This window comes from Neovison vison, chromosome 9 (assembly GCF_020171115.1).
Source record: "Neovison vison isolate M4711 chromosome 9, ASM_NN_V1, whole genome shotgun sequence".
Classification (NCBI taxonomy): domain Eukaryota; kingdom Metazoa; phylum Chordata; class Mammalia; order Carnivora; family Mustelidae; genus Neogale; species Neogale vison.
Genome location: NC_058099.1, coordinates 75,540,727 through 75,568,316, shown reverse-complemented (window position 1 = coordinate 75,568,316; position 27,590 = coordinate 75,540,727). Strand labels below are relative to the sequence as shown.

The following is a 27,590-nucleotide window of genomic DNA, read 5'->3' as shown; positions in this document are numbered from 1 at the left end:
CTAAATCTCCTTGAGACATTCACATACCTCAGACAAACTGTCATTTTCATCTCTTTGAAGAAATTTCTCCTCAAGCCTCTTACTTATTGCTCCAGTGTGGACTTCTTGCCTTTGTACATTGTGTAATCCTGAGGTCATCAGGGTCATCAGCCTGGGTTTCTTACTTTATCAAGATTAGACATTTTTGGGGCCATGGGTGGCTCAGTCGTTAAGCGTCTGTTTTAGGCTTGGGTCATGATCTCAGGGTCCTGGGATCGAGCCCCCTCGTCAGGCTCCCTGCTTGGTGGAGAGCCTCCTTCTCCCTCACCCACTCCCAGGGCTGGTGTTCCCTCTTTCACTGTGTCTCTCTGTCAAATAAATAAATAAAATCTTTAAAAAAAAAAAAAAGATTAGACATCTTTATTCTCCTCCTGAGTAGAGAGCATGGGAGATAGTTTTTTGAGGCTCTGAATGTCTGAAAATGTCTTTATTCTGTCCTCCCACTTTATGATAATATAATAATTCTGGATACCTTTGATAATTTTGAGGGCATGACCCATTGATGCTTTTGCACTGATGTTGCTGTTAGGAAGTTTAATGATATTCTGATAACTTTTATATATAACCTTTTAAGATTTCTGTTTGATCCTATATACACACCTTTCATTGAGGTTTGCCTGGTTGACAGCTCTGAGGTCCTCTCATCTTATCTGATCCTTCAGTTCTAGGAAACTTTAATTATTCTATTTCCTCATTGGGTTTTTTTGTTATTTTTGTTTTTGTTTTTGTATTCTCTTTAGGGAGTGTCTATTTTTTGGATTCTGAACCTTTGGGAGGTGCTTAGATCATGAGAGTGGAGCCCACATGAATGGGATTAGTCCCATCTAGCAAGTGGGCCCTCACCAAATATCTGCTGGTGCCTTGATCTTGGACTTCCCAGATTCTAGCACTGTGAGAAATAAACGTTTATGGTTTATAGGCTGCCCAGCTTACGGTATTTTGTTGTTGTTGTAGCAACCTGAATGGACTAAGACTCTTCCAAACTTACTGTATTTTTCTTTTCTGCTGTAATGTTCTTTATTTTTAAGATTTCTTTTTTCTTAATGTTCTTCCTCCCTTTTTTAAAAAAGTAAAAAGTCCTGTTTTTGTCTCAGGGTTGCACTTTTTTATCTCTCTAAGGATAATAGTTCTTTTAAATGTTTGTTCTTCTACATACTTTCCTCCAACTAGTCTTTTCTTTTTTTAGTTTGTTTCCTTTAGTTTGTATCTTTTGGGCATTACTTCAGATGTCTAAGAATTCTTTGTTGCATGTCTAAAGGTGGGAGACCAAAAAGCCAATGGAAGTTCTGAATTTTTGAGTGGGACTTATTGACAGACCATTGCTATCAAGTGATCTGACTTGGCTTTGATTTTTGTTTTTTGTTTTTCTTTTTTTTCTGGCTTGGCTTTGTGGTAAAGAACATCTGATATAGAGGGAGACAAACCATAAGAGACTCTTTTTTTTTTTTTTTAATTTATTTAACAGACAGAGATCACAAGTAGGCGGAGAAGCAGGCAGAGAGAGAGGGGGAAGCAGGCTCCCTGCTCAGCAGAGAGATCGATGTGGGGCTCGATCCCAGGACCCCGGGACCATGACCTGAGCCGAAGGCAGAGGCTTAACCCACTGAGCCACCCAGGCACCCCCCATAAGAGACTCTTAATCTCACAAAACAAATTGAGGGTTGCCAGGGGAAGAGGGGAGGGAGAGGGTGGTTGGGTTATGGACATTGGGGAGGGTATGTGCTATGGTGAGTACTGTGAAGTGTGTAAACCTGCCAATTCACAGACCTGTACCCCTAGGGCTAATAATTCATTATATGTTAATAAAAATTTTTTAAAAATTAAAAAATAAATATGAATAAAATTAAATTGAAAAAAATCTGATATAAGTTATTTAGCTCTTTCTACTTGGAAAGATTGTATTTATAAATTTTGTTGCTATTGTAGAAATAGACAAATGTGAATATTTTTCATATATGAAAAATAAATGCATAAATATAAATAAAATTTCTATTCATATTTCTATAAAATTTCTAAAGATTGTATTTAGAAATTGTATTTGGCAAATTTAATCTCTTGCCTTGAAGTTGAAGCTCTGGCTTGATTGCCTACCATTTAACAGTTAAGTGGGGAAGAGATCTGGGGTTCTCACATATTTGCTTTATGCCCCCTCTTCCCATACTGTACCTGGCCTTCCAATAACCTTATGTCTCTGGAGATGGTTTTGCCCTCTTCAAAAAAAGTCTTCAGTATGTGGGGTTAGGGAGGGCCAGTTATCCTCTGTAAATAGGACAGGGTTCTGTGTTGTCTGACAGTTCAGTCCTCCATGTTTTAGCCTTCCTTTAGCTGCACTTTTAGTTGCAAGCGGTAAGTCCGGTTGGTTTTTGCTTTCTTCACTCCTGGTTTTAGGATTGTGCTTTCTCGACTTTGCTAAATAACTACTTAATTTGTCTTTTTATTTACAACTTTCCCCTATTTTATTGTACCTGTTTTTCTTCTTTGGAGTGTATACCTTTCTTAAATACACACACACACACACACACACACACTTCCTCTGGTTGTTTTAATGAGATTTCAGGAGGGAATTAAAAGTAGTTGCAGTTTGCCACCTTTACTGCCTGGTAAACCTCAATTGGTTCGTTTAAATATCACTATTACGGGATGCCTGGGTGGCTCGGTTGGGCAGCTGCCTTCGGCTCAGGTCGTGATCCCGGCGTCCTGGGATCGAGTCCCACATCGGGCTCCTTGCTCGGCGGGGAGCCTGTTTCTCCCTCTGCCTCTGCCTGCCTCTCTGTCTGCCTGTGCTCGCTCTCTCTCCCTCTCTCTCTGACAAATAAATAAATAAAATCTTTAAAAAAAAATAAATAAAATCTTTAAAAAAAATAAATAAAAATAAAAATAAATAAATAAATATCACTATTACAACAATACTGATTTCAACTGTATCATTCAACCTATTGATTCAGTAGGGGTTCATAGGGTCCCTAGCTGGGAACTTAACCATCCTTTATAATATTATGGGTGGAAATCTGTTCAATGATTTATAACTTCAGTTTACACATGATCTGTTCACTTATGATAAAATTTATTTGCCTTGTCATATAGATACATGTTTTTCTCTGTCCTTTAAGAACTTTTTCTCAGGAGAATGATCATATGCTTCAAGTGCTTAGTATGCTGCATACCCAAAATCGACCACAAGTTATGATTTGTTATTTATTTCTAAGGCAAAAGGAAGGATGTCCAGTAAGATGTTAAGAAATTCTGGGACCCACAAAATGAGTTAAATTTTCTCTCACAACAGATCTGTTCATGAGTGAGAATATGAATGAGAGTGAGGATAAAAGAAAAAGGCAGTTTATTGTCAAGATAGTAAAAAAAAACCTTGAATCATCAGCTTTTCCTTGTATTTAATTTTTTCCTTTGCTGTGAGTGTTTTAAGTTAAGTACTGCTGCACCTATTAAGGCTTTAACATAAAAGTAGAAGTAACTATTTTTTTTTTTTAAAGATTTTATTTATTTATTTGAGAGAGAGACAGTGAGAGAGAGCACGAGTGAGGAGAAGGTCAGAGGGAGAAGCAGACTCCCCATGGAGCTGGGAGCCCGATACGGGACTCGATCCTGGGACTCCAGGATCATGACCTGAGCTGAAGGCAGTCGTCCAACCAACTGAGCCACCCAGGCGCCCTAGAAGTAACTATTTTTAATGTGTTTTTTAAAATTTTATTTATTTTTAAAGATTTTTATTTATTTATTTGACAGACAGAGATCACAAGCAGGCAGAGAGGCAGACAGAGAGAGAGAGAGAGAGAGGAGGAAGCAGGCTCCCTGTTGGCAGAGAGCCCAATGCGGGGCTCGATCCCAGGACCCTGAGACCATGACCTGAGCCGAAGGCAGAGGCTTTAACCCACTGAGCCACCCAGGCACCCCAGAAGTAACTATTTTTTATCACTGTGTTAATTTAGTTCAACAGTTAGGTGTATCTGTGATCCCTGGGATCCTCGAGACCATTTTAAAGGTTATGGAAGGTCAAAATAATTTCCATGGTAAAACTATTTCCATATAATACTGAGATGTTAACTTGCTTTTTTGACTCTTATTCTCTTTATTAATACTGTGGAATTTTCCAAGGACTGTAAGATGTGTGATGATTTCATTGCTTTAACTGTTAATGATAAATGTAAAATATCCTTCTCATTAAATTTTTTGAGACTTGCAGCCTAGTTGGATAAGACCCAAACTACTCAGGTCTGTAATGCTGTAGAATATCATGATTCTGTGTCCATTTGTTGATCATGCAGTGAGAGGGCTTGCACTCTGCTTAGTTGAGTAAATTTTAAAGTTTCCTGCCTACAGTTTACTGTGATCTGATTGCTGATGTTCTTTTTTTTTTTTTTCTTTTAAGATTTATTTATTTATTTATTTGAGAGAGTGGGAGAGAGCACACGCACATGCATGTGTGAGGAGGAGGAGAGGGAGAGGGATAAGTGCACTGCACTGAGTGTAGAGCCAAGGTGGGGCTCAGTCCCAGGAATCTGAGATCATGATCTGAGCCAAAATCAAGAATTGGTTGCTTAATTAACTGAGCATCCAGACCTCTCTGATTACTGGTATTTTGAGGGACCTAATGAGAGTCAGCTAGTTCAGCCCTTCATTTTACAGATAGGAGACCAAGGCCCAGAGTGATTGGCTTGTTTTTAGGTCTGTGGAGTGTTTTATGTTTAATGAAGCTATTTGGTACCCAAATCTACCTTAAGTATTTGATAAATTATTACAGCAAGTCTCCAAGTTTTTGGCCTCAGGATCCCATTATACTTTCCTGGGATCGAGTCCCGCATCGGGCTCTCTGCTCAGCAGGGAGCCTGCTTCCTCCTCTCTCTCTCTCTCTGCCTGCCTCTCTGCCTACTTGTGATCTCTCTCTGTCAAATAAATAACATCTTTAAAAAAAATAAATAAATAAAAAATAAAAGATTTTATTTATTTATTTGACAGAGGTCACAAGTAGGCAGAGAGACAGGCAGAGACAGAGACAGGGGGAAGCAGGCCCCCTGCCAAACAGAGAGCAGGACTTGGGGCTCGATCCCAGGACCATGGGATCATGACCTGAGCCAATGTCACCCAGAAGCCCCTAGGATCCCATCATACTCTTTTTTTTTTAAAGATTTTTTATTTATTTATTTGAGAGAGAGAGACAGTGAGAGAGAGCATGAGCGAGGAGAAGGTCAGAGAGCGAAGCAGACTCCCCATGGAGCTGGGAGCCTGATGTGGGACTCGATCCTGGGACTCCAGGATCACGTCCTGAGCCGAAGGCAGTCGTCCAACCAACTGAGCCACCCAGGCGTCCCGGATCCCATCATACTCTTAAAAATTACACTTTTAAACTCTTAAAAATTGTTCGTGTTAACATATATATAGTTTACTGTATTAAAATTTAAAGCAAATTTTAAAAATAGGAATTCACTTAAAAACAAATATAAATCCATTGCATGTTGTTTTTTAATGAAAATAAATATTTTTCAAAGCAGAATGACTTACAAGAGTGGAGTTTTATATTTTTGAAAATATCTTTAATGTCAGCATAACAGAGGGTGCCTGAATTCGCTATCTGTGTGTGTGCTTGAAGTATATGAGGTTAATTTGGCCTCACCCAATATGTAGTTGAAAAATGGAGGAACTGTTAAAGATAATTGTGGATCCTCTTCTTTGATATGACAGTGCAACAAAACTTGACAGGTAGTAGTTTCTTAAATATTAGTTGTGATGTGGAATCTGAAGACATATAAGTGGACTTTCTTTTGTTACATTAAAATCCACTGGTCTGGGGCGCCTGGGTGGCTCAGTGGGTTAAGCCTCTGCCTTCGGCTCAGGTCGTGATCTCAGGGTCCTGGGATCGAGTCCCGCATCGGGCTCTCTGCTCAGCAGGGAGCCTGCTTCCCTTCCTCTCTCTCTGCCTGCCTCTCCATCTACTTGTGATCTCTCTCTGTCAAATAAATAAATAAAATCTTAAAAAAAAAAAATCCACTGGTCTGCCTTGAACTTTGAATGGATCTTTTATCCATGTCTGATTTTGGAACATTTGTTGCCATTTGGAAAATAAAGGTTCACTGAGTTAAGCAGATCTTCCAAATGCTGATGAAATTACACAATGCTAAAAAGCACATTTGTTAATATCACCACCAGTATCATCAGAAAAGTCTTTTTTAAGTATTGGGAATCTATCAGTTTCACAGGGTCAGATATGTCTCTCCAAATTCTAATTTTTGCCTAAAAGCTCAAATTTTATTATTGGCAACACAAATGTCAATTGTTTTTCTTAAAGCAACAAACTCATTTATTTTCAAGAAAATGACATATTCTCGTATCTGAATAAGTACATTTTGGCCGTTGTTCAAGTAAAAATGGTGTTCCATAATTGTGCAAGTGCTTCTCCTTAAGACAACTTCTTACATTGGTATGTAGCAAAAGTGTTTGTTTATAACTTTCCATTTTGTCAAATAGAATATTCAAAAGATGTACTCAGAGATGGGGATTTAATCAGATAAGTCAGGGCCACACTAGAAGGAAGTGATTGAGGCACCTAGGGTGTAAAATTTAAGAATTTGCTACCTGAAAATGAGTCACTCTTTAAATTTCGCATGGGAGGTGCTTCACTTGCTGTACCCTGGTCCCAGTCCTGAGGTTAATAATTTTACTGCTTCATCAAGGACCTCTTAAGTGAAATTAAAAAAAAAAAAATTGTCTTTTTTAACTACAAGTGCATGGAGGTAAAGAATACACTGTTGAGCTTGGGGCCACTGTGAATTTGTGCTGAAACTAAAGTAGTGTAGCCCCACCCCCCATTTTAAAATTTTTCGTCTTTATGCATTGCTTTTGCATCCTCAGTGCAAACGTCAACACAATGAAAAAGACAACGTTTTAGTATTACTATAAAAGTAATTTTTATTTATTCGAGAGAGAGAGAGCGAGTGAGCGGGAGCACACCAGTATGTGCACAATATACTGATATAGAGCAGGGGTGGAGGCGCAGAGGAAGGAGAGAAAGAATCATAAGCGTGCTCACCGTGGAGCCCAGCACGGAGCCCAGTCTTACAACCCTGAGATCATGACCTAAGCCGAAATCCAGGGTTGGATGCTTAACTGACTGAGCCACCCCTGTGCCCTGATATTTCTATGAAAGTAATTTTAATATTACAGACACCACCTGGGTTCCCAGACCATCTTTGAGAACTGCTGAAAACTAGTGCTTTGCACCTTCCACAAGATTTGACCATCAATACTTAAGCTACTTAAAATGTTGTGGTAGTGGTTCTCACCTTCCCTGCACATTGAAATCACCTGAAGGGCTTTAAAACCACTGCAGAGGCCCCACCCCTAGAATTTAATTGGTTTAGGGTGCTGCTTGGATGCTGGGATTTTCCTGAGTTCTAGAGTTGATACCAGTATGCACCTAAGGTCGGGACTTGTTTTATAGGGTTTGAATACTGTTTTGATTAGCTGTTTACTCATGTTTTCTACATTAAAATAAAATGTAATTTTAAAAAACAACTTTGGTACTGTTCCTGGGACAAATAGAGGTTAGATTTTGATACCAAGTAGTTTAAAAACAACTTGTGAAATAGCAGTCAGTTCTGTGAAAAAGTATACTTAGGGGGAAAAATACTAGTAATACTTTAAAGTGAGGTTGGTAATTCTGATTAGATTGTTTTGGCCCATGGTGGGTTGTTTGCTAATTCTAAAAAGTTCAACTTAAAGAGTTTATTCATTCTGTGGAAGGCATTATATTAGTAATTGAGTACAAATAATCATTTCTTCGAAAATGAAGTTTAGGGGCACCTGGGTGGCTCAGGGGGTTGAGCCTCCGCCTTAAGGCTCAGGTCATGGTCTCGGCGTCCTGAGATTGAGCCCTGCATCAGGCTCTCTCCTCAGCGGGGAGCCCGCTTCCCCCTGGCTGCCTGCCTCTCTGCCTACTTATGATCTCTCTCTGTCAAATAAATAAAGTCTTTCAAAAAAAAGAAAATGAAGTTTAATGCAAGCTCATTTTCAAACAAAACTTTTTTTCTTAGAATTAAAATTTAAATATTAAGATTGTATTATTCAAAGGATTTTTCTTTTTTTTTTTCTTTTAGAATTAAAATTGGGAGAACTGCTTCATGATAAGCTGTAAGTATTTATGTCATTTGAAATAGTGTAATGTCATATTTCCATGTTTTTCCTTGTGTGCAGTAGTGTTCCTTGGGACCTGGGTAATATTACATTTCAAAGCTGTAAAAAGAAAATGATTTATAAATATATTTTTAACATTGGTGAGTTATTTTGGGGTATCTGGCTCTGGTTGTGATAAAAATGGTTATAGTTAGTGGAAACTGCTTCATGGCCCTTTCCTTGAGAGTTAGATATATAGGATGTGAAATTTCTTGAAGAAAGCTTACAGGCTGTATGTTATCTGTAATAGGCTGACTGATAACCAGAGAGATAAGTGAGATAATGGCTGGATGAAAGTAGATCCAGAATCCCTGGAAAGGTGAAAAAGGAGAGGTGCTTGATTCTATTTATACTACCATAGATATATTCTCAGTTCCCATACTGATCTGGCCAGGCTCAATTTCAAGGTTAGAAATATAAAATGTTTAATTAGTGGCCCAGATTGGACATTTAGGAAGCAAGGGTAGACCCTGAAATTTAGTTCTTCTCAGACTCTAGTGTGAATCAGAAACATCCCACACATTGAAAACACATGTTGCTGGGCCCCACCCCCAGAGATCCTTCTTTAGGTCTGGCGTGGGACCGCAGTAGTTGCATTTCTACCAAGTTCCCTGATGAGGTTGATGCTGTTGATCCAGGGACTAACCACACTAAGAACCATTCTAGGGCATCATTTTGGTGCTGCAGGCAATTCTAGGAAAGATAAAATGAAACCTTATCCCAAGCTAATGCAGAAGAGTGTGGCTCCTGACATCGAACAAGATTTGTAAGAAGATAGCTAGAGGGACCAGGCTGTCTTCATTTCCCACCAGGTATTAGGCTTAGCCCAGAAAACATGATTACCAGCAGATTCCCCTGACCATCTATCTATTAGAGTTATACTCTTGTGATTCGTATCTTTCTTAGCTGTCTTGTCTTTTCTGCCTAGCATACAGTCTTCTAACATAATGCGTAACTTTTTATCTTTATTGTTTGTTGTCCGTTTCCTTCCACTGGATGTGAGCTTCCTTAAGGCAGGCAAATTTGTTCACTCACTCATGTATTCTAAGTCCCTGGAACCATGCTTAGCACATATTAGGTGCTTGTGGTATTTGTTGGGTGAATGATATAGCTAACTTAATGCTAGTACAGTTTCTGTAGAGGTTTGCTAATTAAGCAGATACCTCACTAGGGTTTTAATTGTGCCATTAAAAACTTAGTTTAGTTATTCTCTTATAAGTAATAAATGGATACTTTTAAGCTAATTCAGACCTCAGGGATGAAACAAAAACTTCCCATGACACTGCCACCACTCCCCCACATGTCTGTTCCTTGCCTGGAGATAATCACTGTTATCAGATTGTTGCATGTTTTTCTAGACTTACGAAGGAATATATTTACATGAGTAAAAATCTATAAAATTAGTTAATTGTAAATGCGAATCTGCAGTATGTATTATTTTGAAAATTCCTTCCCAATTCAGTATATCTTGGAGATCTATCTTGGAGATCTTTCCATGTTAGTATATAAGCTCTACCTTGTTCATTTTAACGTTGGTTTGTATTTTATAAAACGGCTGTACCATAATTTATTCTGTGGTATCCCTATTGATGGACATTTAGATTGCAATATTTTTGGTAACATGGGAAAATTGAAGACACTTAATTTCTGGAAGCCTTTTGGTATACATGTATAAAAGATTTTTAGGATGGAAGCCTAGAAATCAAATGACTGGATTTTAATGGGTTGAGTCAGGCTTTTCTAAGCAAAAGTCTGTATCAGTTTACACTCCCACCAATGAAAAAAAATTAAATATGTTTTTAAAGCTTTCTGAATGGCCAAAGAAATTTATCATTTTTTTGTATTACCTGATTACATTTAAATTTGAGCAGCTTTGCACTTTTTTATTATTAATATGCATTTTTTCTTTTGCAAATTTTCCATTCATGTTGTTTGCCTCTTTTTTTTTTTTTTTTGAGTACTTGCCTTATTTATTTATACCAGGTGGTTGTACTCTATATAATAACTTTTTGAAAATTATATTAAAAATATCCATCCTAGATAATTATGGAGTTCCAGCTATGGCTTATTATTGGCACATATAAATTTTAAAATATTTACACAGTTGTATATATCAACTCGTTTTATAAATTATTGGAAAGTCTTTTGTTTGCATGTTTTAGGTTTAGAACTTAAATCTGTTTGAAGTTTACTTTTTGAAATTGTGTAAATCAAAGATTTCACTTTTTTCCAGATGGTTAGCCACTTGTCTCAACAGTATTTATTGATTAACCCACTGTTTTTCACTACTTTGAAGTTCTACTTTTATCACATATAATTTCTTCAGCAGTGGTGTTTAGGCTGTTTTTTTTATTGACCTGTGTGTTCTAGGATGCTTTCAATTATTATATCTTATAGTGTCTTTGATACTTGATGAATCTCTGTTGTTTTTGCTGAAAAAATTCTCTTCCATTTTTGCATATTTTCTGTTTTGGCTTGATAACCTCTTTGAAAAATACCATTTGGGTTTTGATTAGCATATACTAGAGTTGTCTTCCATAATACCATGTTCATATTGTCAGATTATCTTGAAGCATTAAGAGATTTGAGGGATTGCAGGAAAGAGTCTGTTTCCTAAAAGCTGCTGCTTTCTCGTTGCTGCTGCCTTTCTGAGAGAAATGATTTAGTGTAACAAGGTAGATGTCTTTATTTTCCTGGTAAGCTAATAGCTTAGACTAAGCAAAATATGAAGTCAGTAGCTTCATCACCTGTCAGACTCTCTTTTAAGCTTCTTTTGTTCCTGTCCCATTTTTTTGAGGCATATCTCAGTTAATGATACACTTCCTAACCAGTCCACAGTGCATCACAGCTGTCTGCTCTTATGGCTAATAACTCATAAATACCAGACACAAATAAGAGGATTTCTGGATTATTTTTCATTATGTTATTGCCAGAACTTGGGTCATTACAGACAGTAATGTGCCAGATTATTACTATCATTTAATATGTAAAGAAAATGTTTGATGATTATTGCAAACACAGCTTTCTAAATTTTTTTTTGTTTTGCTTTTTTTTAAAGATTTTATTTATTTGACAGAGATCACAAGTAGGCAGAGAGGCAGGCAGAGAGAGAGAGGAGGAAGCAGGCTCCCTGCAGAGCAGAGAGCCCGACTTGGGGCTCGATCCCAGGACCCTGGGATCATGACCTGAGCCAAAGGCAGAGGCTTTAACCCACTGAGCCACCCAGGCGCCCCGCAAACACAGCTTTCTAAATATTAAATAGAGAAAAATTATTTAAAGGCAAAGTGAAATCCATTATAGATCAGTTGATCTTTTTTCCAAAATTTCTGATGTACGACCTTTTTGAAAGAAATACAAAAAAATCTTTTGTTTTCTTTTCTCTCCCACAGTGCTTGTAAAATAATTTGAATGGCAAATACATGGAATAATTTTTATGTTATGTTTCTATTTAGTTGAAATAGAAGTGGTAGCAAATTGGGAAGATTAAATACATAGAATACTATACTATATACTATAACTATATACTATAGTTATTTAAAGCACTGTAATAATTTTTATATCATTGTGAGAATCTGGGTAAACTTAACCGGTTCAAGAACAATTTGTGTGGTCATGTTTTTTATTTGCAGATTTGGTCTTTTTGAAGCCATGTCTGCCATTGAAATGATGGATCCCAAGATGGATGCTGGCATGATTGGAAACCAAGTTAATCGAAAAGTTCTCAATTTTGAACAAGCTATCAAGGTAATTACCATTGTGCTTTTGTGTTTTATCATTTGTTATTTCATATGTTAAAACAATGAAAATCAGACTTGGCATATTAAAGTATAATTTTTAAAGAGCATTTCAGGTATATAAATAAAAATTAGTTATAACCTTTATTTATTGATCTCCTTTGAAATCTATTAAATCTAAAAATTGTTTAGGGTCTTCATTACAAGCTTGCTCTAAATTTGTGTTTATTAATTTTTTAAAAAGATTTTATTTATTTGTTTCAGAGAGAGAGAGAGAGAGCACAAGTAGGGAAAGGGGCAGGGGAAGAGGGAGAAGCAGATTCCTCACTGAGCAAGGAACCTGACAGGGGGCTCAGTCCCAGGACCCCAGGGTTGTGACCTGAGCCGAAGGCAGATGCTTAACCCACTGAGCCACCCAGGTGCCCTATTCATTAATTTTTGAAAGCATTTCAGTATATATTTAAATACTAGGGTAGTTGGTTAAGGGATTAAAATTGGATATTAATATATTAAGAAAAGTGCTTATGGTTGTGAATTTGAAATTAACTCTGGGAGGATTGACTTATAAATTCATTCATAGTTGACAGTTAATTTTGCATATTTTATGAGAAAAGAGTTGCTAAACAAAATTTACAAGTAATATAGTTAACTTAAAAACGTTTACTTTTCTTGGGGCATCTGGCTGGCACAGTTGGTTAAGCATCTGCTTCTTGATTTCCACTCAGGTTATGATCTCAGGGAAATGAGATTGAACCCCGCTTTCGTCTCCATGCTCAGTGGGGAGTCTGCTTGAGGTTCTCTCTGCTTCTGCCCTGTACCCTGTGCACACCCTGTGTCTCAGTTTCCTATCCGACGATGATACAGTTCTAGAATTTTTATTTTTAAAATCTTCAATTTTTGGAAGGCAAAATATTACTGGACATAGAAACTGTAAATTTATAAAAAAAACTTCTGCTCATATGTACTATTTCTCCTCCTTTTTAGGATGGCACCATTAAAATTAAAGACCTCACCTTGCCTGAATTGATAGGGATAATGGATACTTGTTTTTGCTGTTTGGTAAGAGTTAAAATAACACTTGGTTAATCTAAAAACTGTGACTTCCCAGAAAGTTCCTCTGGTTGGGGGTTATTAAATTGGAGATGGAAGGCCCAAAAACTTGTGCAGATTCTTGCAGTAGTCTAGGTGGGATGTGAAGCTCTCAACTAGTTAGTAGTAGTGAATATGAAAAAGAAAAGTTAAATGAGTGGCTAAGGACTGCTTAGTTCTAAAATTGTGAAATCCTTACTTAATGGATTTCTATTGAAATCCACTTCATTGTGGAATTAATTGCTTTTGAATGGTCTGTAAGGCAGCATTGTAATTTCATTAGTCTTCAAATATATTGCAGACTGTTCTATATAAGAATACTTTCATTAGATAGCTAGTCATATTTACGGTATATGATTCTTGAAAAACTAAAGTCAGCGAAAGTGAATTATAATTCTTTTGTTTTCTCTGACCTTCCTTTTAATGATCTTTGAAATGCCATGATTAATACTATATTTATTTGAGTCTGTGGCAGTTAAGCCTGGGTCAGTTTAGACTTTGTAGACTGTGTGTTGTCTTAAACATACACATACTTTTATCTCTTTATAGATAACATGGTTAGAAGGCCATTCCTTGGCACAGACAGTATTTACGTGCCTTTACATTCACAATCCAGACTTTATAGAAGATCCTGCCATGAAAGCTTTTGCTCTGGGAATCCTGAAAATCTGTGACATTGCAAGGGAAAAAGTAAATAAAGCTGCTGTTTTTGAAGAGGTAAGATTTTGTAATATGAGAATTCCTGAAGCTCATTTGACCATCTTGTTTATTGTGATGTATTTAAATGATATGTGATACTTATTTTTATCAACAAATATAGGTAAAAACTGTTTTAAAAAATTATGCTATGTTGTTTACAAATATATTGGCTGAAGTAATCCAGTTTGAAGAAAGAACATTAATTTCACTCTATATTATTCCATCGCTACCATGCATTGAGTATCCATTATGTGCAGATTGTTCTGGGTGTTGTGGGAATTCACAAAGAAAATAACAGACATAGCTTCTTTCCTCAAGTCTCTTGTAAGATAAACACAGAAGTGCTGTACTTTCAGTCTTTGGATAAGAGGGAGCTAAGGAAAACAAAGTTTTGAGGAATATTTTAGGGCATAAACATACTTCCAGTTTGTACAAAGTATCTTGCCTTGAGGAAGTGTTTTGAGTTTTAAACTTGGTTTTTCTCCTTATGAGAAAAATAAGGTTTTAGGTTCTGATAATTTTAAGGGGAAATGTAATAACATTTAAAATTATTGATAATGGGGCGCCTGGGTGGCTCAGTGGGTTAAGCCGCTGCCTTCGGCTCAGGTCATGATCTCAGGGTCCTGGGATCGAGTCCCGCATCGGGCTCTCTGCTCAGCAGGGAGCCTGCTTCCCTCTCTCTCTGCCTGCCTCTCCATCTACTTGTGATTTCTCTCTGTCAAATAAATAAATAAAATCTTAAAAAAAAAAAGATAAATAAAATAAATAAATAAAATTATTGATAAGGGGGCGCCTGGGTGGCTCAGTGGGTTAAAGCCTCTGCCTTTGGCTCGGGTCATGATTCCAGGGTCCTGGGATCGAGCCCTGCATCGGGCTCTCTGCTCAGTGGGGAGCCTGCTTCCTCCTCTTTCTCTGCCTGCTTCCCTGCCTACTTGTGATCTCTGTCTGTCAAATAAATAAATAAAATCTTTTTAAAAAATTATTGATAAGTATTTTTAATTCTTCCTTTTGTTGAAACATGTTTCTTTTTAACACTATTACTAACCCAAAATAAATATCTTAGTCTCCTTCAGTGGTTCAGTCTATAGTATGTATAGTTTTTCTAAATTTATATTAATAATATGAGAATATTATGAGCTAATAAGACTTCACATTTGAATATATGGCTTGTGAGTTGTGTATGAAATACTGTCTACTTTTTACATACTCATTGGTTATTTAGCTACTTAATTTAATTGCTATCAGTATCATGGAAAATCTTTTCCACTTGCTTGAAAATTTTAAAAAGATTAGTTTGCATTAACAAGTGAGAAGAGATATACATATGAATACTTGCATTCTCACACTACACCCAAAAGGACATTAAAAATCCTGATCTTAAAAAAAAAAAAAAAAAAAAATCCTGATCTTAGGCAGAGAAAGGATTCATATAGCAAACATTGCTACAGTAGTTGGTTAGCACCCTTAAAAATTAACTTATCATCATTTTACATCTGCCTTAATCTGTTGAGTTATTATAGCAGTCCATACCATAGATGGAGTGGCTTGTAAACAACAGAAGTTTATTTCTTATAGTTCCAGAGACCAAGAAGTCCCAAGATCAAGGCACCAGCAGCTTCAGTGTCTGGTGAGGGCTTGCCTTCTGGTTCAGGATGGTCATCTTTGCACCATGTCCTCACTTGGGAGAAAGTGCAAGGGAACTCCCTTGGTCTCTTTTTTATAAGATCACTGATCCCATTCATGGGGGCAGACCTAATCACCTTCCAAAGGCGGACCTCCAGATATTATCACATTGGGTGTTAGGACTTAACATATGAATTGTGGAGGGACACAAACACTCAGTCTATGACAACATCAAAATAAATTGAATATAGTTGAAGTATCTTAAGTGTAAAAAAGTTGTTAAGAAGATTGTAGAAAATGAAATGACCTTTAAACATGAGAAAAGGTGCGTAACTTAAGAGACATGCAGATTAAAACTGAGATACCATTTTTTACCCATTATTGGCAAAGATTAGCAATTTTGTATAATGTACATATTGATGAAGGTGAGAAACAGGCATTCACATGGGCTATGTGTGTGAGAGATGAATAGTCATTGCCTCGCTCTTTTTAATCTTTAATTTCAAATTAACAAGTTATAGTGAGCACAAAGAACAGCATATATCCCTTACCTTGATTCAGCTCTATTAATCCATTGTCCCATTTACTTTCTCAATTTCTCTCTCATGTATGTTTTTTTCTTGAACCAGCAGAGGGTAAGTTGCATACATTATTACCTTCTCCCCACAAACACTTCTCAGTGTGCATCTCCTAAGAAAAAGGGTACTTAAAATACACAACTGCGGTACAGTTCTCAACCTCAGTGAATCTGTAGTAACAGTCCACTCTCCATATTCTGTTCCTGTCAGGTGACCCACCAATATCCTTTTTAGTGTTTTTTTTCCCCCCTACGGTTTGGGATCCAGTCTAGGATCATGTCCTGCATTTAGTTGCCTGTCTCTTTAGTATCCTTTAATCTATAGCAATTCCTCAGCCTTTCTTTGTCTCCAGGTCATTGATGTTTTTGGAGAATGTAGGCCTTTCCTAGTTTGTCTTTTTAAGAGTGTTCCTCACTGAAAATTGTGTGTTTTTCCTCGTGGCTAAATTAGATTATGCGGTCCTGGTAGGAGTATGATATAAGTGATATTGTGTCCTCCTTCTGGTGTCACAGGTAAGGCATACACCCATTCAGTGGTGATATTATATTGTTCCAAGATGTTTTCTGATTACTCTCTGGTTATTGTTTTCTCCCCTGATGTGTAGTAAGCCTGCCATAGGGATACTCTTTAAGATCATACAAATATCCTGCTCATTAAAATCTTTCCCTATATTTATTCTTGGTTGGACTAATCTTCACTGTGCTGGCTGCAAAATGATGATTTTCTCACGTTAGCATGCCCTCCATGTTTATTAGGGCTCAGGTTTCCACTGTAAGCAAGACACAGACATTTTTATGGTATTACAAACTCAACTGTTTCAAAGAGCAGTTGGTAATAACGTAAGTTAAAGTGTATATGACTTAACTCAGCAGATTCACTTTTAGGGATTTATTCTACAAATAGATCTGTGCTGTGTACAAAGACTTATGTACAAGGACATTAATTGTAGTTTTGTTTGTAGTAATGAAAGTCTAGAAACTACCTTAACGTCCAACATAGACTTGTTAAATGAAGCTACCTTCATACAGTGGAGTATTATGCACCCTTTACAAAGAAGGAGGTAGTCTTATGTGTACAAGTAAGATTAGTCCTCCAAAATAAAGTAAAATAAGTTAGCTATAGAAATGTATAGGTTTCTTTTTAAAAATGGGGAGTAGCTAAATCTTCATACATAAGATAACTGGAATCTTGAAACTTGGGATATATTTGTGTGTGCTGTTAGAGTTTTTATTATGTGCCTTGATGAGTTTGTTTTAAAAGGGAATGAAAATAAACTTTTTGTAATGTAAATAATTACAATTGAAATTCTACATATTCTCTGGATGAAGGACTTAGCAAATGGGAGAGCTCATAAAGGAAAAGACCGATAGGAAAAAGCTGATAGAAAAATTTTTGGAAAAATCTAGATAACAAAAATTATATGTATTTGTTAAGATATCATTCAAATAAAGCATAACACTGAAGTCCAAGTGAGTAACTGGGCAGTAAAATAAGCAGCTTACTCTTGGAGGAGGGTAATAAATAACAGTAGCATTTAAAACTTTAGTGTCCGTGTCATCCAAGAAATACAATTAAAATCACTTCTCATCTACCAAATATATTTTTAAGTGAGAATATTCAGTATTGGTAAGAATGCAGTAAGTTATCATTTGGTTTTTATTAGTGGCAGTATGCATTAGCACAGCTGGAACTAATTAATTCATCTTTAGAACTCAGCCTTAAATGTGGATACTTTATGCAAAAACACTTTAATCAGTTTTTAATAGTGAAAGTTGGCATCAACCAAAATGCCACCATTAGGGTTTGCTTGAATTAAATTATGGATAATTTATTACACATAATTTATTATAGAAAACATATCTAAAATCATGGGAGAGTGGAGGCACCTGAGTGGCTTAGTTAAGTGTCTGCCTTTGGCTCACTAATGATCTTAGGTAGGGTCCTGGGATCGAGCCCCAAGAAGGTCTCCTTGCTTATTGGGGAGCCTGTTTCTCCCTCCCTCTCTGTCACTCCTCCATGCTTCTGTGCATCCTGTCTCTCAAGTAAAATCTTCTAAAAAAAAATCATGGGAGACTGTATACTTCGAAGGGTTAGGAAAGCAGCACACAATATAACCAACTATGTGATAATAAAGAAGACTGGAAAGAAATATAAAGTTCTTGGGCTGGAAAAACTGTGCTTTCTTGTTCCTGGTAAGTTTGTCTTGGTCTTATAATTAGAAAAAGAATTGGTTGCCTATTGAATAGTCCTTAAGAGACCTGGTAATGAATAAGTAAGAATGAAGTGTAATAAACAGATCATTTCTTTGAAATGGCTTCTTCTGGAAGTAACCGAAGTTCCTAGGTGCTGGTTTATTTTGCCCTCAGATGTGTCTTTGCTCGATTTTACTCCTGAACTGGAGACATGTGTCTGTCTTAATATAATATCCTGTAGACCTGTACAAAACGGGAACCACTGTTCCCCCATAAAACCACTGGGCGTCTTGCATTCTACATCTTGCAATGGTATCTACAGGGTTATCTAAAGATTTTTATTTATTTATTTGACAGACAGAGATCACAGGTAGGCAGAGAGACAGGCAGAGAAAGAGGAAGGGAAGCAGGCTCCCAGCCAAGCAGACAGCCCCATGCAGGCCTCGATCCCAAGACCCTGGGATCATGACCTGAGCCGAAGGCAGAGGCTTTAACCCACTGAGCCACCCAGGCGCCCCTTCCTTCCTTCCTATCACCTAACAGCAAGAAAGGGAACAGAAGCAGGGGTAGTGGGAGAGGGAGAAACAGGCTCCCTGCTTAGCTCCATCCCAGGACCCCGGGATCATGACCTGAGCCGAAGGGAGACACTTAATGACTGAGCCACCCAGGCACCCCTCCATATTTCTGGATAATAGACTTATATTCTAATTTCTAGATGTAAACAATTCTATACAGTTATTTTATACAATAGTTTACAGTTTTAACAATTTTAACTGGGATATATCAGCACATTTTTAGCATATAACTGACATTCACATATTAACCCCTCTTGTATACCAATAGTAATTTGGTTAGTAATAGTAATTTGGTTAAGTCGTTATTCAGTGTTGACGTTATAGTGATTGTATAAATACTAATGACAAATGAGCCCGAGTGGTATAAGTATAAGCATACATTTCTTTTCTCATACAGATTTTTATTTTTCTTGGAGATGATAACTGCTTCTTTTTGGTTTGCTTAGTTTTCTGTGTACTTCTCCTTGATTCTTCCCTTCCCATTATTATAAAACACCATCAGATAGTCTATCAGTTTATGTATTTTTTTAAAGATTTATTTATTTATTTATTTGACCAAGAGAGATCACAAGTAGACAGAGAGGCAGGCAGAGAGAGAGAAAGAGAGGGAAGCAGGCTCCCTGCTGAGCAGAGAGCCCGATGCGGGACTCGATCCCAGGACCCTGAGATCATGACCTGAGCCGAAGGCAGCGGCTCAACCCACTGAGCCACCCAGACACCCCTATGTATTTTTTTAAATTCTTCTTAGCTCCTTTGTCAGGAGCTAAGCCAGCTCCTTAGCGTCAGGCTGGATCAGTTCTCTCCTAGGTCTTACACTGTACAGCCGTGATCCCTGGTTCTATTCTCCTGGGAATTCCATTTCCCTTTCAAAAAATTTTTTTGTTTGTTGTCTAGTTATCTGGATTTCATGCCTATTTTCTTAGTTTATTACTTTGTGTGGTATAGTATTTCCAGTTCCATGGGGAGAGACAGGGTTGGAATTGCAATTGTTTTTTTGAGAACTGAGATGTCTGAAAATGTCTTTCCTACCCTCACACTTGATTAAAAGTTTGGTTGTAATAGATTTTTAGGTTGGAAAATCATTTTTCTCAGAATTACTTAGGCATTACTCCACTGACTCTTATTTTTAGTGTTGCTATCCTGATCCTTTATATGTGACCCATGTTTTCTCTTTGGAAACTTTTAGGATTTTTCTTTCTAATGATTACACTTTAGATTTGGTCATTACAACCCTTTTCTCTTCTCAGTTTGAAGTATCCTATTCTCAAACCACCACCTGTTTATATATTGCCTATGTTCTGATTTCTGCAGTTCACCCCTACTTGGACTCCAGTTTATTATATCACTTTCTTACTGTCAGTATCCTTTTGACTGTCTTTGACTTAAAATCCATCTTCCTTCATGACAGTTACTCCCTTTCCTGTACTTGCAGCTGTCTTACTCTCATGCCTTATTGTACATCAATTCTAGTTGAGTCTAGCCCTCTATCTACCGTGCCTTTATACTTGCACATCTCAGTGTAACTAGAGAAAAATACATTTACACTGATTGGTCCTACTTTCAGTTCATCACCACTAACTTCAGATTGGCCATGAATGCTTCTTCCTAGGTCATTCACTCTCCCTCTTAGACTTCTAACACTTTTACCATCCTCACTTGAAGCAAACCTACCTTCCTACTGCACTAAAGAAGTGGAAATAATCTCACCTACCTGCACAGGTGCCTTATGTTCTTTGGCCCTTTTATCTGTCTAGATGAATCTTTCATCCAAGGGTGATCTCTTCTGCTTGTGCATTGGATTCTGTACCCTGTCTTTTAAATTTTTTTTTAAAGATTTTATTTATTTATTTGACAGAGAGAAATCACAAGTAGGCAGAGAGGCAGGCAGAGAGAGAGAGAGGGAAGCAGGCTCCCTGCTGAGCAGAGAGCCCAATGCGGGACTCGATCCCAGGACCCTGAGATCATGACCTGAGCCGAAGGCAGTGGCTTAACCCACTGAGCCACCCAGGCGCCCTGTACCCTGTCTTATTAAAAAATATTCCTCTAGCAATCCTCCCCTCTGTCCCTTACATCATGAATATGTCCCTCTACTGGATCATTCCCATCAGCACGTTAGCATGGCTTTTCTTCCTCAATCTTAAAAATACTGTTTCCTGGCATAACAGAACTTTAGCTTCTGCCCCCATATTATGCAGTTCTTTTCAGCAATAATCCTTAAAAGGTTTCCATTCTCTCCTAAATCCACTCCAGTCAGGCTTTGAATGGTGTTCCACCAAAACTTTATTGTCATGGTCATCTTAGACCTTAGTGTTGCTAAACCCATTGGTTAATATTTGGTCTTAAACTTTATTGGTCATCAGATTTTTTGACACGGAGTTTATACTTGAAACATTATTTTCTTGACTTTTAAGGTGTTCTTTTTCCCTGTTTTCTTGCCCCAGTGGTGGTTCTTGTTTGTCATCTCATTCACTATTGTATCTCATTCTCTATTTTATCTCTATTGTCATCTCAATCTCTATTCTTTTTTTTTTTTTAAAGATTTTATTTATTTATTTGACAGAGAGAAATCACAAGTAGATGGAGAGGCAGGCAGATAGAGAGAGAGAGGGAAGCAGGCTCCCTGCTGAGCAGAGAGCCCGATGTGGGCCTCGATCCCAGGACCCTGAGATCATGACCTGAGCCAAAGGCAGCGGCCCAACCCCCTGAGCCACCCAGGCGCCCTCAATCTCTGTTCTTAATCAGTTGGATAGCCAACACTATCCAATGGATATAGAATGCAAACCATATACATCATTTAAAATGTTCTAGTAGCCTATGACTGAAATTTTTGTAACATTTTATTTAGCCCAATATATCTAAAATAATATTTCAATATATATAATCTTTTATAAAATATTAATGAGAATTGCCAAAAAATGCAAAGAGCCCAGATGTCCACTGATGGATGAATGGATAAAGAAGATGTGATACACACACACACACACACACACACACACACACATATATATACATGTGGAATATTACTCAGCCATCAAAAAGAAGGAAATCTTGCCATTTGCAACGATGTGAATGCAACTGGAGTATATTATGCCGAGAGAAAGACAAATAGCATATTTCACTCATATGTTGAACTTAAGAAACAAAATAGATGAACAAAGGAAGAGGAAAAGAAAAATAAGATAAAAACAGGCAAACCGTAAGAGACTTTTTTTTTTTAAAGATTTATTCATTTAGAGAGTGCATGCAAGCAGGGGGGAGGGGAAGAGAGAGGGCAAGAAGCAGATGCCACACTGAGCACAGAACCCAATGTGGGGCGTGATCTCAGGATCCCAAGATCGTGACCTGAGCTGAAATCAAGAGTCAGTTGCTTAATTCACTGAGCCACTAGGTGCCCCAAGAGATTCTTAACTATAGGCAACAAAGGGTTGCTGGAGAGAAAGTGGGTGGGGCCCTGGGGTATTTGGGTGCTTTAAGTAGGGCACTTAATGTCATGAGCACTGGGTGTTATATGCAACTGATGAATCACTGAACTCTACCCTGAAACTAATAATTCACTATATGTTAAGTAACTTGAATTTAAATAAAAATTAATGAGATGTAAAATTATGGGGTTTTTTTTGTAGCAAGTATTCTAAGCGTGTTATATATGTTACACTTACAGCACATCTCAGTTTGAACTATCCACATTTCAGGTGCTCACTACTTAATTGGCTGTGCGATGGCCAAATGGGTCAGCATAGTTCTAAGCACTGGTGTGGCTCAGGCCCCATCTTTACACCTCTTCTCTGTTTCATTCCCCTGATGAGCTCATGCAGTTCCGTAGACTTAAATTCTGTCTCTGCTAGTGAATCCCAAGTTACTATCTTCAGCTTAGACTTTATAGACTTCCCTAAATCTCAGACTCACATGTGCTACTGCCTATTCTACATTTCCACCTGCCTATCTCAGACTTCACATTTCCAAAATGCAAATGCTGGTTTTCCCCTTCCCTCCCAACTTCCTCCTTCTGTGGTCTTCTCAAATCTCAGCAAGTGGAGCTCTGTTCTTCTTGTTGTGCAGAACAGAAACTTTGGAGTCATCCTTGATTCTTCTCTTTGTCTCATACCTCACATCTAAACCCTCAGAAAGTCCTGTGGACCAAAGTTTGGCAGTCAACAACTTGCTGGCCTACCCAGCCTGTTGGCTATGTTTTTTATGGCCCTGGAGCTAAGAATGTTTTTGTGTTTTTAAAAATTTTTTTCAAGTTTTTTATTTAAGGTTATTTATTCATTTCAGAGAGAGCACGAGCACAAGGCGGGGGAATGGGGGCAGAGGGAGAGGGAGAAGCACACTCCCCACTGAGCAGGGAGCCTGACCAGGGGATCATGACCTGAGCTAAAGGTAGACACTTAACTGCCTGAGCCACCCAGAAACCCCTGTTTTTTGTGTTATAAATAGTTACATTTAATATATAAGTACCTACATAATATCTCTATTTTACCTCTTGGCTTGCAAAACGTAAAATATATATTATCTGGCTCTTTTTAAAATAGTATCTTTGACTGATAATCTCTGTTTATTTGTTTAATTAATTTATTTCTTTAATTAGTACCAGGCATTGGCCCAAGTGCTACTGGGTGGAATTCTGCACCTGTAATGACAGGATATATAGCTTTGCTATGCAGGGTGAGGGTGGAGGGACACTGAGGGTGTGCTTCCTGGCTCTTATGCCGTCTCTCTTTTTTAGGGAAAAGTCCTACTTATCTTTAGACTTGGATCCCAGTCTCCTGACTTGTCAATACAGACTTCAGTTTTCTTCTTTGCCCTTCTTAACATATTCTTCTGTTATAACTGGTGCCTTCACACTGGTTTGTGTGAAACAGTACTTCTTGGCACCATTTATCCTGGAATAGTTATTAATAGCATCCCCTTTTACTCTCAGTGGTATGCCAGTTTGAGTAATAATGGTATGGTCCACCCCTTCTCCTGTCGTTTTTTGAACGTGGATGTGATATTTGGAGGTAGAGCCTGCTTCACTTTGTAAACATGTAAATCTAAGAACAGCCTCAGAGCTTAGGAGGTTGAAGCAGAAAGATTACTTCTGATATTCCTGTTACTTGGCATGATAGAAGTAAGTATGCATCACTTAAGTCACTGTAGTAGGATTTTCCTCGTATTTGCAACCAAACATAGTTTTAATACAAAAATAAGTAAATTATAAAAGTTCTGGTTTGCCTGGCGAAGAGTAAACATGTTTATACATTTGGTGTGTATTTCACCAAATATTTTCTGTAATATATATACACATGTATTTTACTTAACATGGAATTATGTAAACTATTTGCAATGTTTTTCCACAGACAATAGGAAATAGATTTCTTTATATACCAATATGTTGTGGGTAGAGAGCTACCTCATTGTTTTTTATTGGCTGCATAGCATCATGTTAAGAGTACAGGTTTTGAGTAATTATTTCTGGCAAGAATTCTTAAAGGATGCTAAAACTATTAAACAGAAGTAACAAGCACAGGATTTGTACCTAGCCTCCAAGTATCTTCCCACAAGATATTAATTAAGGAAAATGATCCATTTACAGTGAAGAAACATGACAGATACCACCTTAGCTAAATGGTCAGACTTAATATCACCAATAACGGGACGATTCAACGTTGTGCTTCCAGATACAGTGCTCCATGAAAGAACAAAACATCACTTCAGTGGTATTCCTGTTAAATACAACAGAAAGGGGATTTAATCTTAGAGAAACATAAGGCAATCCCATATTGAGGGATGTAGTTGTTAAAAAATAACTTCGGCCTGTACTATTCCAAAATGTCAGGACATGGAAGATAAGGACCAAGGAAGTGCTCCACATTAAAGAGACACAAATTCCCAAATTTGATCACTGAACCATGGTTACGTAAGAGTGATTTATGGTTTTGGGAAATCACACAAGTATTTAGAGGTAAGGTGGCATCACAGTCTATAACTTAGTCTCAAATGTTTAAGAAAAAGTATAGAGAATGATAATGGAAATGTGGTAAAATATTATCATTTGAAGAATATTGGGAAGAATATGGAACTTCTCTGTACTATTTTTGTATTCTGAAATTTTTTCAAAATAAAAATTTTAAAAACAGCCTCTGGGGATTGATAGCACCTAAGTGTGTGTTCTTTCTCTGTCTCTTATATGCTTTATGGTGTTTGGGAATTTAGGTTTCTGTGCCTCAGAGTCCTCATTTATAAAATATAGTTGGTAATAGTTCCCACCTCAGAGCATTATTTTGAGAGTTAATTAAGTTATTCAAGTAAAATGTTTAGAACAGTGCGTGGCACATAGTACTTAATAATGTTAGCTGTTATTATCATTTGTATTCCATTGTATATTTACAGTAAATTAGTGGACATTTAATTTGCTTGAAGTCTTAATCTGAATCATCTGTGGGCATGTTTTACTCTTACTTGTAGCTTTACTGTGTTACTCAGTATCTAGTCTACAGAAGGTACTCAGGTTTGATTGAAAATCCGGTCATTTCAGGAGCACCTGAAATCTTTATGCAAAGTACTTTATCTGTGAAATGAGTTTTTAAAGCAGTAATAAGTTGTAACCAATATACATTGGTAATTGTTGTTTTAGAAGGGGTTCAAAAAATTTTACTTTATTAGAATATTACATTATTAGTACAGTCAAGATCCGTGGTTTGGTTGGAATCACATTTAGTACTGGTATTGGGTATTCTTCTACAGTTATGATTGTAAATGTTTTATTATTCCAGATTTCTTTGTGGGCTGCATGTTTTAAATGCTGTGTTTTATAAAATACCCCTGATAACTTTCTGCAGTTATATCTTGGCAGTATTGTAAAGACTTTGTAAAATATAATAAAGAACATGGGGCTTTATCTCTCAGGATGTCTTCATCACCCTAATGGCTGTGATTGTATTTTGCCATTGTACCCCTGGGTATCTAGCCTATACCAGCCCACATTGTGTAGTCTGAAAGAAAATGGTTCAGAAATGAATAAGTGAGGAGAAAATTTTCCTTACTAGAATTCCTCCGAATTCTTGATTTAAAAAAAAAAACAAAAAAAAAACCCTTTGATGGCTACCACTTACTTTTTGGCTTCCTTACTCTGATTTACCAACTCCAGCTCTCCTTCAGTTCCATAGGGACTTCCAGTTCCCAGATGCTGTTCCTTTAGTTTTCTCTGTTACTTCTGTTGTGTCCTCATTTCCATGGTCCAGTGGTGAAATCATTCTTTCTCAAACACCCTTAATTCCCTTGCCCCTCTCATCTCATCATAATGTGTCACTCACATGGCAAAACCCCAACCATCTGTCTACTTGCTGCTTGCACCCAAACAGCAGACGGCTGCTAGAGAAAACCCACATCTGTGTGTCTATTCTCACTTTAATTTTAGGACTGCAAATCTCAGATGGGCATTTAGCACTAGAGACAGCCCTAACCTTCTGTGGTAAGCTTTCTTTAACAGCCTCTCAGTGACTTCTCCACATCTTTTACTTCTCAAAACCTCCATTGCCAATGCTCCTCTCTATCAGTTTACATTGTACCTTAATGAAATTTTATATGGAATCAGATGTGGGCTAAAGTACCCTATCTTCTCATAATCACATGTGTTAAACCGTGTTGGTACTCACATCATCTGCCTTCTGTCTTATGACAATGCAAGTACCCTGACAATCTAAGATCAGCCTCTTGTGTTCTAGATTCTCTCCCCTCTTGCCTGCTGCAATCATTAACCCTTCTTTGTATTGCATTATTAATGTCTCCTTCTCTACTACATTATTCTTTTGGCTCCTTACACTAGTGTCGTTTCTCTGCTATCCTATGCAAAAAATGCCTTGAATTAATATTTATTTTTCTTATCTCTTCTCACTCTCTTATTAGACATTCTTCTGTACAGCTACACAGAAGCTGGTCTTAACAAGGTCCTTAATAATACCCATCTTGCTAAATCCTTTGTTCTTACCTCTCACTCTCTAACTACTTGTGTCATTAGACCCAAGTGACCTCTCTTTGAAAGAGTTCCTTCTCCTCATTTTCCTGGTACAGCTGTCTCCTGGTTTTCTTCCTCACTGGTTAGCCCATTTCTTGGGCTTGCTTCTCTAGATAGCTGGGACTACTCCTGGGGTCTTCTGTACCTTCTGCTTCAGTGGATGTCCTCTAGTTTTGCACCTTTTAATACCAACTCTGTGCTGATGAAGCCCAAATTTATATCTCTAGTCCTGATTCCTACCCTGGAAGGAACTTTCAGACTCACAGAAGTGCCTTCCTGAAATCTTCACTTGGATAACTAAAGAAATCATAAATTTAACTAAAATTGTACTCCATTTCTGCCCTATCTCAATAAATTGTACCATTATATACCAGTTTCTCAGACCAGACACCTAAAAATGATCCTTGATTGCACAACTTGCCTTATACCCCACATTGACTTCATTGGCACATCATGTTGGTGTTGCTTTTTCAATATATCTTGATTTCAACAACTTCTCATCACTTCCAGTTATAATCTCAATCCAGTTCTTGCATTATTGGATGGTGTCCAATAGTAGCTGGTCTCCCTTGGTTTGACTTTGACTTTTGTCCTTGTTAAATCTACCGGGTTTTAAGAGTGATCTTTTAATGGTAGCATCTGTTTATATAACTTCTCTGCTTCAGTCCTCCAATTACTGAGATTAAGTTCTTGTTACTGAGGTGACTATTTATTACACAGATCTGTGACACTCTATCGCATAAATGTACTTCCTTAGACGCCTTATGAAAAGCAACACATAGATAGGACTTACTGAAGTGTTTTGTCTTCACAGTGTTGTCTTACTTAATTTTTAAAAAATTAGTAACATTTAAAAATTGGAGGATTTGACATTAGATTTTTTT

The 27,590-nt window shown here is 37.4% G+C and overlaps 1 protein-coding gene across 3 annotated transcripts in view; it reads left to right on the top strand.

The window, feature by feature from the left end:
- NAA35 (N-alpha-acetyltransferase 35, NatC auxiliary subunit) overlaps positions 1–27,590 on the top strand; it is a 103,166-nt gene that overhangs the window by 6,545 nt on the left and 69,031 nt on the right. For all 3 annotated transcript variants that reach the window (XM_044265780.1, XM_044265779.1, XM_044265781.1), the window contains exons 3-6: positions 8,145–8,178; positions 11,850–11,964; positions 12,939–13,013; positions 13,593–13,760. In XM_044265780.1, the coding sequence (XP_044121715.1) occupies positions 8,145–8,178; positions 11,850–11,964; positions 12,939–13,013; positions 13,593–13,760 (392 nt within the window). The remainder of the gene's footprint in view (positions 1–8,144; positions 8,179–11,849; positions 11,965–12,938; positions 13,014–13,592; positions 13,761–27,590) is intronic.